The sequence below is a fragment of the Poecile atricapillus genome (assembly GCF_030490865.1).
Source record: "Poecile atricapillus isolate bPoeAtr1 chromosome 36 unlocalized genomic scaffold, bPoeAtr1.hap1 SUPER_36_unloc_3, whole genome shotgun sequence".
NCBI lineage: Eukaryota > Metazoa > Chordata > Aves > Passeriformes > Paridae > Poecile > Poecile atricapillus.
Genome location: NW_026708993.1, coordinates 27,728 through 40,857, shown reverse-complemented (window position 1 = coordinate 40,857; position 13,130 = coordinate 27,728). Strand labels below are relative to the sequence as shown.

The following is a 13,130-nucleotide window of genomic DNA, read 5'->3' as shown; positions in this document are numbered from 1 at the left end:
AAATGTCCCCAAATGTCCCCAGCACTCACCGAGCTGCTTTTCTTGCGTTTTCCCCCCAGCACCCCCAGTTTGATCTTGAGCGGCGCCATCTTCCTGCCCTTCATCTTCCTCTTCAGCTCGGGCACCCGCGGGCTCTTACTGCGCTTCTTGTGCCCGGGACCTGCGGGAGAAGGGCTCAGTGACCCCAAAATCCACCCTGGGACCCCCAAAATCAGCCCTGGGACCCCCAAAAACCCCCAAAGTGACCCCAAAATCCACCCCTGGGACCCCTCCTCAGCTCGGGCACCCGCGGGCTCTCACTGCGCTTCTTGTGCCCGGGACCTGCGGGAAAAGGGCTCAGTGACCCCAAAATCCATCCTGGGACCCCCAAAATCCACCTCAGGCACCCCAAAAACCCCCACAGGGACCCCAAAATCCACCCTGGGACCCCCAAACCACCCCAGTGACCCCCAAAATCCACCTCAGGGACCCTTAAACCCCCCCAGGGACCCCCAAACCCCCCCAACGACCCCCAACCACCCCAGTGACCCCTCCAGTGACCCCCAAACCCCTCAAACCACCCCCAAACTGCCCCAAAAGAACAACCCCAGGACCCCCCAAACCCCCCCAAAAAGCCCCCCCAGGACCCCCCAAACCCCCCAAAAAGCCACCCCAGGACCCCCCGAGCCCCCCAAACCACCCCCAAACCCCCCCAAAAATCCACCCCAAGCCCCCCAAGCCCCCCCAAAAAGCCACCCCAGGACCCCCCAAGCCCCCCAATCACCCCCAAACCCTTCCAGTGACCCCCCAAACCCCCCAAAAAGCCACCCCAGGACCCCCCAAGCCCCCCAAACCCCCCCAAAGACACCCCAGGACCCCCCAAGTCCCCAAACCACCCCCAAACCCCCCCAAAAATCCACCCCAAGCCCCCCAAACCCCCCAAAAAGCCACCCCAGGACCCCCCAAGCCCCCCAAACCCCCCCAAAAAGCCACCCCAGGACCCCCCAAGCCCCCCAAACCCCCCCAAACCACCCCAAAAAGCCTCCCCAGGACCCCCAAACCCCCCCAAACCCCCCCAAAAAGCCCCCCCAGGACCCCCCAAACCCCCCCAAAAAGACACCCCAAGCCCCCCAAACCCCCCAAACCACCCCCAAACCCCCCCAAAAAGCCACCCCAGGACCCCCCAAGCCCCCCAAACCCCCCCAAAAAGCCACCCCAGGACCCCCCAAACCCCCCCAAAAATCCACCCCAGGACCCCCCAACCCCTCCAGACCCCCCCAAAAAGCCACCCCAGGACCCCCAAACCCCCCCAAACCCCCCCAAAAATCCACCCAGGAACCCCCAAGCCCCCCAAACCACCCCGAAACCCCCCCAAAAATCCACCCCAGGACCCCCCAAACCCCCCCAACCACCCCCAAAAAGCCCCCCCCAGGACCCCCCAAGCCCCCCCAAACCCCCCCAAAAAGCCACCTCAGGATCCCCCAAACCACCCCAAACCACCCCAAACCCCCCCAAAAAGCCACCCCAGGACCCCCCAGCCCCCCCAACCACCCCCCAAACCCCCCCAAAAATCCACCCAGGAACCCCCAAGCCCCCCAAAACCCCCCCAAAAATCCACCCCAGGACCCCCCAAGCTCCCCAAACCCCCCCAAACCCCCCCAACCACCCCCCAAACCCCCCAAAAAGCCACCTCAGGACCCCCCAAACCCCCCCAACCACCCCCAAAAAGCCCCCCCCAGGACCCCCCAAGCCCCCCAAACCCCCCCAAACCCCCCCAAAAATCCACCCAGGACCCCCCAACCCCCCCAAACCCCCCCAACAAGCCCCCCCAGGACCCCCCAAGCCCCCCAAACCCCCCCAAAAAGCCCCCCCAGGACCCCCCAAGCCCCCCAAACCCCCCCAACAAGCCCCCCCAGGACCCCCCAAGCCCCCCAATCACCCCCAAACCCTTCCAGTGACCCCCCAAACCCCCCAAAAAGCCACCCCAGGACCCCCCAAGCCCCCCAAACCCCCCCAAAAAGCCACCCCAGGACCCCCCAAGCCCCCCAAACCACCCCCAAACCCCCCAAAAAGCCCCCCCAGGACCCCCCAAGCCCCCCCAAACCACCCCCAAACCCCCCAAAAAGCCCCCCCAGGACCCCCCAAACCACCCCAAAAAGCCCCCCCAGGACCCCCCAAACCCCCCAAACCCCCCCAAAAAGCCTCCCCAGGACCCCCAAACCCCCCCAAAAAGCCACCCCAGGACCCCCCAAACCCCCCCAAAAAGACACCCCAAGCCCCCCAAACCCCCCAAACCACCCCCAAACCCCCCCAAAAAGCCCCCCCAGGACCCCCCAAGCCCCACCTTTCCCCTCCTTGGTCTTGGCCTTGCGCAGGGGAGGGGGCGGCGCCTCGGGGGCCACGGCGGCCACGGCTGCCGACACCTGCTCGGCCACGGCGGCCGCTGCGGCCGCTGCCGCCGCAGCCACGGCGGCCGCCGAGCCCTTGAAGGGGTTGTTGGCGCTGAACTCCCTCCACTTGGCCCCCAGGATGGTCATCATCTTGGACATGGGGATTTTGGGGTTCTTCTTGGCGATCAGGGGCCTGGGGGAAATGAGTCTGGGGTCATTTGGGGTCCTGGGATCATCCTGGGGTCACTTGGGATCATCCTGGGGTCATTTGGGATCATCCTGGGGTCACTTGGGGGGTCCTGGGATCATCCTGGGGTCATTTGGGACCATCCTGGGGTCACTCAGAGTTCCTGGGGTCACTCAGGATGGGTCTGGGGTCATTTGGGATCATCCTGGGGTCATTTGAGGGGTCCTGGGGTCACTCTCAGGGGTCCTGGGGTCACTCAGGATGGGTCTGGGGTCACTCAGGATGGGTCTGGGGTCACTCAGGATGGGTCTGGGGGCCCCCAGGATGGTCATCATCTTGGACATGGGGATTTTGGGGTTCTTCTTGGCGATCAGGGGCCTGGGGAGAGCCAGGAAATGGGGCTGGGGTCATTTGGGGGGTCCTGGGCTCATTTGGGGGGGTCCTGGGGTCATCCTGGGGTCATTTGGGACCATCCTGGGGTCACTCAGGATGGGTCTGGGGTCACTCAGGATGGGTCTGGGGGCCCCCAGGATGGTCATCATCTTGGACATGGGGATTTTGGGGTTCTTCTTGGCGATCAGGGGCCTGGGGGGACAGGGGGAAATGGGGCTGGGGTCACTCAGAATCATCCTGGGGTCACTCAGGGGTCCTGGGATCATCCTGGGGTCATTTGGGACCATCCTGGGGTCACTCAGGGGTCCTGGGATCATCCTGGGGTCATTTGGGACCATCCTGGGGTCACTCTCAGGGTTCCTGGGGTCACTCTGGGATCATCCTGGGGTCACTCAGGATGGATCTGGGGTCATTTGGGATCATCCTGGGGTCACTCTGGGATCATCCTGGGGTCACTTGGGGGTTCTGGGATGGGTCTGGGGTCACTCTCAGGGTTCCTGGGGTCACTCTGGGATCATCCTGGGGTCACTTGGGGGTCCTGGGGTCACTCAGGACGGGTCTGGGGTCATTTGGGACCATCCTGGGGTCACTCAGGACCATCCTGGGGCCACTCAGGACCCTCCAAGCATTTCTGTGTGTGTCCCCACCCAGGACCCTCAGGACCCCCAAAACACCCCCAGGGACCCCCCAAACACCCCCAGGGACCCCCCAAACCCCCCCAGGGACCCCCAGGGACCCCCAAACACCCCCAGGGACCCCCAAACCCCCCCAGGGACCCCCAGACACCCCCCCAGGACCCCCCAAACACCCCCAGGGACCCCCAAAACCCCCCAGGGACCCCCCCAGGGACCCCAGCCCCACCTCATGAACTGGCTGAAGGCTTTGTAGTTGGTGAGGGTGTGATAATCCTCCTCGGTGAAGACGTGATCCACGTCCTCCAGGACCCCCCAAACACCCCCCAAACACCCCCAGGGACCCCCAAACACCCCCAGGGACCCCCCAAACACCCCCAGGGACCCCCAGGGACCCCAGCCCCACCTCATGAACTGGCTGAAGGCTTTGTAGTTGGTGAGGGTGTGATAATCCTCCTCGGTGAAGACGTGATCCACGTCCTCCAGCCCCCAGGCCCCCAGGAGCTGCGCCGAGGATTTCTGCTCCACAGCCTGGGAGGGGACATTGGGGACATTGGGGACATCATTGGGGACATTGGGGACATTGGGGACATTGGGGACATTGAGGACATTGAGGGGGATTGGGGACATTGGGGACATTGGGGATAGTGGGGACATTGGGGGGATTGGGGACATTGGGGACATTGGGGACATTGGGGACATTGGGGACATTGAGGACATTGAGGGGGATTGGGGACATTGGGGACATTGGGGATAGTGGGGACATTGGGGACATTGGGGACATTGGGGACATTGGGGACATTGGGGACATTGGGGACACTGGGGACATTGGGGACATTGGGGAAATTGGGGACATTGGGGACATTGGGGACATTGGGGACATTGGGGACATGACCTTTCTGACCCCCCAAATCTCCTCACCTTCACCTTCTGCCCCCCAAATCTCCTCACCTTCACCTTCTGCCCCCCAAATCTCCTCACCTTCACCTTCTGACCCCCCAAATCTCCTCACCTTCACCTTCTGCCCCCCCAAATCTCCTCACCTTCACCTTCTGACCCCCCAAATCTCCTCACCTTGACCTTTCTGACCCCCAAATCTCCTCACCTTCACCTTCTGACCCCCAAATCTCCTCACCTTCACCTTCTGCCCCCCCAAATCTCCTCACCTTCACCTTCTGACCCCCAAAATCCTCACCTTCACCTTCTGCCCCCCAAATCTCCTCACCTTCACCTTCTGACCCCCCAAATCTCCTCACTGCCCCCCAAAATCCTCATCTTGACCTTTCTGACCCCCAAAATCTCCTCACCTTCACCTTCTGACCCCCAAATCTCCTCACCTTGACCTTTCTGACCCCCAAATCTCCTCACTGCCCCCCAAAATCCTCACCTTCACCTTCTGCCCCCCCAAATCTCCTCACTTTGACCTTTCTGACCCCCAAAATCCTCACCTTCATCTTCTGACCCCCCAAATCTCCTCACTGTCCCCCCAAATCTCCTCACCTTCACCTTCTGACCCCCCAAAATCCTCACCTTCACCTTCTGACCCCCAAATCTCCTCACCTTCACCTTCTGCCCCCCCAAATCTCCTCACCTTCACCTTCTGACCCCCCAAATCCTCATCTTCACCTTCTGACCCCCCAAAATCTCCTCACCTTCACCTTCTGACCCCCAAATCTCCTCACCTTGACCTTTCTGACCCCCAAATCTCCTCACTGCCCCCCAAAATCCTCACCTTCACCTTCTGCCCCCCCAAATCTCCTCACTTTGACCTTTCTGACCCCCAAAATCCTCACCTTCATCTTCTGACCCCCCAAATCTCCTCACTGTCCCCCCAAATCTCCTCACCTTCACCTTCTGACCCCCCAAAATCCTCACCTTCACCTTCTGACCCCCAAATCTCCTCACCTTCACCTTCTGCCCCCCCAAATCTCCTCACCTTCACCTTCTGACCCCCCAAATCCTCATCTTCACCTTCTGACCCCCCAAAATCTCCTCACCTTCACCTTCTGCCCCCCAAATCTCCTCACCTTCACCTTCTGCCCCCCAAATCCTCACCTTCACCTTCTGACCCCCAAAATCCTCACCTTGATCTTTCTGTCCCCCCAAAATCTCCTCACCTTCACCTTCTGACCCCCAAAATCTCCTCACTGTCCCCCCAAATCTCCTCACCTTCACCTTCTGTCCCCCAAAATCTCCTCACCTTCACCTTCTGACCCCCGTCCTCGTCGGTTTTTTTCCTCCTCTTGGTTTTCTTCTCCTTCTTCTCTCGGTGCTTCCGCCGCCGCTTCCGCCCGGTCCCGCCCGAGTCGGAGCCGCCGCTCTCCGACTTCTCCCGGTACTCCTCGCGGGGGTACTCGTCCCTCTCTGACTCCAGCTCATCCTCGCTCACCTGGGGAGCCCCAAAAACATCCAAAATCACCCCAAAACTACCCCAAAATCACACCAGAAACACCCCAGAAACACCCCCAAAACTGTCACTGATCCAGGGCTCCCTGAACCAAACTGGAACCAAACTGGAACCAAACTGGAACCTCACTCGTCCCTCTCTGACTCCAGCTCATCCTCGCTCACCTGGGGAGCCCCAAAAACACCCAAAATCACCCCAAAATCACACCAGAAACACACCAAAAACATCCCAAAATCACCCCCAAAAACACCCCAAAATCACCCCAAAACTACCCCAAAATCACCCCAAAAAACATCCCAAAATCACCCCAAAATCACCCCAAAAACACCCCAAAAACACCCCCAAAAACATCCAAAAATCACCTCAAAAAACACCCCAAAATCACCCCAAAAACACCCCAAAAAACACCCCAAAAACACCCCAAAATCACCCCAAAAAGAACCAAACTGGAACCTCACTCGTCCCTCTCTGACTCCAGCTCATCCTCGCTCACCTGGGGCACCCCAAAAACATCCAAAATCATCCCAAAAACACCCCAAAATCACACCAAAAACACCCCCAAAACTGTCACTGATCCAGGGCTCCCTGAACCAAACTGGAACCAAACTGGAACCAAACTGGAACCTCACTCGTCCCTCTCTGACTCCAGCTCATCCTCGCTCACCTGGGGCACCCCAAAAACATCCAAAATCACACCAGAAACACCCCTAAAAACATCCCAAAATCACCCCAAAATCACACCAGAAACACCCCAAAAACACCCCCAAAAACATCCAAAAATCACCTCAAAAAACACCTCAAAATCACCCCAAAAACACTCCAAAAACACCCCAAAAACACCCCCAAAAACATCCAAAACTACCCCAAAATCACACCAAAAACACCCCTCAAAATCACCCCTAAAACATCCCAAAATCACCCCAAAAACACCCTAAAATCGTCCCAAAAAGAACCAAACTGGAACCTCACTCGTCCCTCTCTGACTCCAGCTCATCCTCGCTCACCTGGGGCGCCCCAAAAACATCCAAAATCACCCCAAAAACATCCAAAACTACCCCAAAATCACACCAAAAACATCCAAAAATCACACCAAAAACACCCCCCAAAAACACCCCCAAAAACATCCAAAACTACCCCAAAAACACCCAAAATCACTCCAAAAACATCCAAAACTACCCCAAAATCACCCCAAGAACACCCCAAAATCACCCCAAAAACACCCCCCAAAAACACCCCCAAAAACATCCAAAACTACCCCAAAATCACCCCAAAATCACCCCCAAAAACACCTCAATATCACCCCAAAAACATCCAAAAAACACCCCAAAATCACCCCAAGAACACCCCAAAATCACCCCAAAAACATCCAAAACTGCCTCAAAAACACCCCAAAAACATCCCAAACTACCCCAAAAACACCCCAAAAACACCTCAAAAACACCCCAAAAAACACCCCCAAAAACACCCCAAAATCACCTCAAAAACACCCCAAAAACACCCCAAAAACACCCCCCAAAATCACACCAAAAACACCCCCAAAACCACCTCAAAATCACCCCAAAAACATCCAAAACTACCCCAAAAACACCCCAAAAACATCCCAAAAACACCCAGAAAACACTCCAAAAACATTCAAAACACCCTGAAAACACCCCAAAAACAACCAAAAACACCCCAAAACACCCCAAAATCACCCCAAAAACACCCAAAACTGCCTCAAAAACACCCCAAAAACATCCAAAACTACCCCAAAACTACCCCAAAATCACCCCAAAAACACCCCAAAACACCCAAAACTACCCCAAAATCACCCCAAAATCACCCCAAAATCATCCAAAACACCCCAAAATCACCCCAAAACACCCCAAACCTACCCTAAAACACCCCAAAAACAACTCAAAAACACCCCCAAAAAATCCAAAACTACCCCAAAATCACCCAAAACCACCCCAAAATCACCCCAAAACACCCAAAACACCCAAAACACCCCAACACCACCCCAAAATCACCCCAAAAACACCCAAAACACCCCAAAATCCCCCAAACCCACCCCAGAAGTGTCACCGTCCCCGTGACCCCTGCGGGTGACACCGGCCCCTCACCAGTTTTTTCCGTTTCCGGGGTTTTCACCCCAAAAATATCCAAAAAACACCCCAAAAATATCCCAAAATCACCCCAAAAACACTCCCAAAAAATCCAAAACTACCCCAAAATCACCCCAAATCACCCCAAATCACCCCCAAAACACTCCAAAAATATCCCAAAATCACCCCAAAAATACTCCCAAAAAATCCAAAACTACCGCAAAATCACCCCAAGAACACCCAAAAACACCCCAAAAAACACCCCCAAAACACTCCAAAACTACCCCAAACACACCCCAAAATCACCTCAAAATCACCCCAAAACACCCCAAAATCACCCCAAATCACCCAAAACACCCCCCATAAACACCCCAAAAACATCCAAAAAACACCCCCCAAAACCACCCCAAAATCACCCCCAAAAACACCCCAAAAATATCCCAAAACCACCTCAAAAAACACCCCAAAACACCCCCAAAACACCCCAAAACCACCCCAAAATCACCCCAAAAACACCCCAAAACACCCCCAAAACCATCCAAAACTACCCCAAAACCACCCCAAAATCACCCCAAATCACCCAAAACACCCCAAAATCCCCCAAAAACACCAAAAAACACCCCAAAATCACCCCAAAAAACACCCTAAAACCTCCCCAAAAGCACCCCAAAACCACCCAAAAAAACACCCCAAAACTACCCCAAAAACACCCCAAAATCACCCCAAAATCACCCCAAAACACCTAAAACACCCAAAACACCCCAAAATCCCCCAGAACCACCCCAGAAGTGTCACCGTCCCCGTGACCCCTGCGGGTGACACCGGCCCCTCACCAGTTTTTTCCGTTTCCGGGGTTTTCCGGGTTTGTTTTCCTTCTGTTTCCGGGGTCCCCTCTTCTTCTTCTTCACCCCCAGGGACCCCTCGAGACCCCGCAGCAGCTCCTCGTCACCGTCTGTGGGGACACCGCGACGTCACCGGGGGACGCGGTGACATCAGACAGGGGACACCGTGATGTCACCAGGGGACACGGTGAGGTCACCAGGGGACACCGCGACGTCAACCACGGGGACATGGTGACGTCACCAGGGGACGCGGTGATGTCAACCATGGGGACACGGTGATGTCACCAGGGGACACCGTGAGGTCACCAGGGGACACCGTGATGTCAACCGTGGGGACACGGTGATGTCACCAGGGGACACCGTGAGGTCAGCCATGGGGACACCGCGACGTCACCAGGGGACACCGTGATGTCAGACAGGGGACGCGGTGACATCAGACAGGGGACACCGTGACATCAGCCATGGGGACACCGCGACGTCACCGGGGGACACCGTGATGTCACCAGGGGACACCGTGATGTCACCAGGGGACACCGCGACGTCACCGGGGGACACCGTGATGTCACCAGGGGACACCGTGATGTCACCAGGGGACACCGCGACGTCACCGGGGGACACCGTGATGTCACCAGGGGACACCGTGATGTCACCAGGGGACACCGCGACGTCACCAGGGGACACCGTGATGTCACCAGGGGATGCGGTGATGTCACCAGGGGACACCGTGATGTCAGCCATGGGGACACCATGGGGACACGGTGACATCAGCCGTGGGGACACGGTGACATCAGCCGTGGGGACACGGTGACATCAGCCAGGGGACACGGTGACATCAGCCATGGGGACACCATGGGGACACGGTGATGTCAGCCATGGGGACACGGTGACGTCAGCCACGGGGACACGGTGACAGTGACAGTGACCAAACACCGGTGACACAGCGGCAGTTCCTGAGTGACAGCAGAGGATTCCCTGACCCCTCACATGGGGACACGGTGACAGTGACAGTGACCAAACACCGGTGACACAGCGACAGTTCCCAAGTGACAGCAGAGGATTCCCTGACCCCTCACATGGGGACACCGTGACAGTGACCAAGCACTGGTGACAGTGACAGTGACACAGAGCATTCCCCGGCTCTCTGGGGACAGCGGTGTCACCGTGACGGTGACAAAACACCAGCAGAGCATTCCCTGACCCCCCCACGGTGACACCGTGATGGTGACAGTGACCAAACACCAGCAGAGGATTCCCTGACCCCCCCACGGTGTCACCGCCACGGTGACAGTGACAAAACACCAGCAGAGGATTCCCTGACCCCCCCACAGTGTCACCATGACGGTGACAGTGACAAAACACCAGCAAGAGGATTCCCTGACCCCCCCACGGTGACACCGCCACGGTGACAGTGACAAAACACCAGTGACAGTGACCAAGTGACGTCAGAGGATTCCCTGACCCCCCCACGGTGTCACCGTCACCGTGACAGTGACAAAACACCAGCAGAGCATTCCCTGACCCCCCCACGGTGTCACCATGATGGTGACAGTCCCCAAGTGATGTCAGAGGATTCCCTGACCCCCCCCCATGGTGGTGACAGCAGCGTCACCGTGATGGTGACAGTGACCAAGTGACAGCAGAGGATTCCCTGACCCCCCCACAGTGTCACTGTGACAGTGACAGTCCCCAAGTGATGCCAGAGCATTCCCCGGCTCTCTGGGGACAGCGGTGTCACCGTGACGGTGACAAAACACCAGCAGAGCATTCCCTGACCCCCCCACGGTGACACCGTGACGGTGACAGTGACAAAACACCAGCAGAGCATTCCCTGACCCCCCCACGGTGACACCGTGACGGTGACAGTCCCCAGGTGACATCGAGGATTCCCTGACCCCCCCCACGGTGACACCGTGACGGTGACAGTGACAAAACACCAGCAGAGCATTCCCTGACCCTCCCACGGTGACACCGTGACGGTGACAGTGACCAAGTGACAGCACAGCATTCCCTGACCCCCCCCATGGTGACACCGTGACAGTGACAGTCCCCAAGTGACGTCAGAGGATTCCCTGACCCCCCCACGGTGACACCGTGACGGTGACAGTGACCAAGTGACAGCAGAGGATTCCCTGACCCCCCCCCATGGTGGTGACAGCAGTGTCACTGTGACAGTGACAGTCCCCAAGTGATGTCACAGGATTCCCTGACCCCCCCCCCATGGTGACAGCAGTGTCACCGTGACGGTGACCAAGCACTGGTGACACAGTGACAGTCCCCAAGTGATGCCAGAGCATTCCCCGGCTCTCTGGGGACAGCGGTGTCACCGTGACGGTGACAAAACACCAGCAGAGGATTCCCTGACCCCCCCATGGTGACACCGTGACGGTGACAGTGACAAAACACCAGCAGAGCATTCCCTGACCCCCCCCACGGTGACACCGTGACAGTGACAGTCCCCAAGTGATGTCAGAGGATTCCCTGACCCCCCCCCCATGGTGACTGCAGTGTCACCGTGCCGCGGGTGACACCGAGCACTCCCTGACCCCCCCATGGTGACAGCAGTGTCACCGTGCCGCGGGTGACACCGAGGATTCCCTGACCCCCCCCCAGCAGTGTCACCATGACAGTGACCAAGTGACACCGAGGATTCCCTGACCCCCCCCCCACGGTGACACCGTGACAGTGACAGTCCCCAGGTGACATCGAGGATTCCCTGACCCCCCCCCAGCAGTGTCACCGTGCCGCGGGTGACACCGAGGATCCCCTGACCCCCCCATGGTGGTGACAGCAGTGTCACCGTGCCGCGGGTGACACCGAGGATTCCCTGACCCCCCCATGGTGGTGACAGCAGTGTCACCGCGCCGCGGGTGACACCAAGCCTTCCCTGACCCCCCCATGGTGACAGCAATGTCACCGCACCGCGGGTGACACCGAGGATCCCCTGACCCCCCCATGGTGACAGCAGTGTCACCGCACCGCGGGTGACACCGAGGATTCCCTGACCCCCCCATGGTGACAGCAGTGTCACCGTGCCGCGGGTGACACCGAGCATTCCCTGACCCCCCCACGGTGACAGCAGTGTCACCGTGCCACGGGTGACACCGAGCACTCCCTGACCCCCCCATGGTGGTGACAGCAGTGTCACCGTGACAGTGACAGTCCCCAAGTGACACCGAGGATCCCCTGACACCCCCCCGGCAGTGTCACCGTGCCGCGGGTGACACCGAGCCTTCCCTGACCCCCCCCATGGTGACAGCAGTGTCACCGTGCCGCGGGTGACACCGAGCCTTCCCTGACCCCCCCCCATGGTGACAGCAGTGTCACCGTGCCGCGGGTGACACCGAGGATCCCCTGACCCCCCCCAGCAATGTCACCGCGCCGTGGGTGACACCGAGCATCCCCTGACCCCCCCATGGTGACAGCAATGTCACCGTGCCGCGGGTGACACCGAGGATTCCCTGACCCCCCCATGGTGGTGACAGCAGTGTCACCGTGCCGCGGGTGACACCGAGGATTCCCTGACCCCCCCATGGTGACAGCAGTGTCACCGCGCCGCGGGTGACACCAAGCCCTCCCCCACCCCCCTGGCCCGGTGCCACCGTCGCGGTGACGCCGGCACGGGTGACACGGAGCTGCCACATCTGCCAGCGCCGCGCGTGCCGTCACCCGCCGCCGGCTGTCCCCGAGGGGAGGTGACGGCGGGTGCCAGCCCTGGCGCGGGGACAGCCGGGGACACCCGGAGCCGCCGGGGTCACATTCCGGGGTAATCCCTTGGCAGCGACTGTTGCCAACACCGGGCCGGGCGCCGGGACCACCGGCAGCGCCCGGGGAGCCCCAAATCTGAACTTTTTCCGACTGTTCTGCCCCAAAACCTCATTTTTTAACCCTATTTTGCACCAAAATCTCATTTATTATTCTTGATTTGCACCAAAATCTCATTTTTTATTCTTGATTTGCACCAAAATCTCATTTTTTATTCCTATTTTGCACCAAAACCTCATTTTTAACCCTATTTTGCACCAAAATCTCATTTTTTAACCCTATTTTGCACCAAAATCTCATTTTTTATTCTTGATTTGCACCAAAATCTCATTTTTTATTCTTGATTTGCACCAAAATCTCATTTTTTAACCCTATTTTGCACCAAAATCTCATTTTTTAAACCTGTTTTGCACCAAAATCTCATTTATTATTCTTGATGTGCACCAAAATCTCA

General features: G+C 58.1%; 1 protein-coding gene across 1 annotated transcript in view; it reads right to left on the bottom strand.

The window, feature by feature from the left end:
• CHD3 (chromodomain helicase DNA binding protein 3) overlaps positions 1 to 13,130 on the bottom strand; it is a 100,396-nt gene that overhangs the window by 77,833 nt on the left and 9,433 nt on the right. The window contains 5 exon segments of the mRNA XM_058828490.1: positions 30 to 160; positions 2,324 to 2,562; positions 3,988 to 4,112; positions 5,782 to 5,970; positions 8,906 to 9,024. Coding sequence (XP_058684473.1) covers positions 30 to 160; positions 2,324 to 2,562; positions 3,988 to 4,112; positions 5,782 to 5,970; positions 8,906 to 9,024 — 803 coding nt within the window.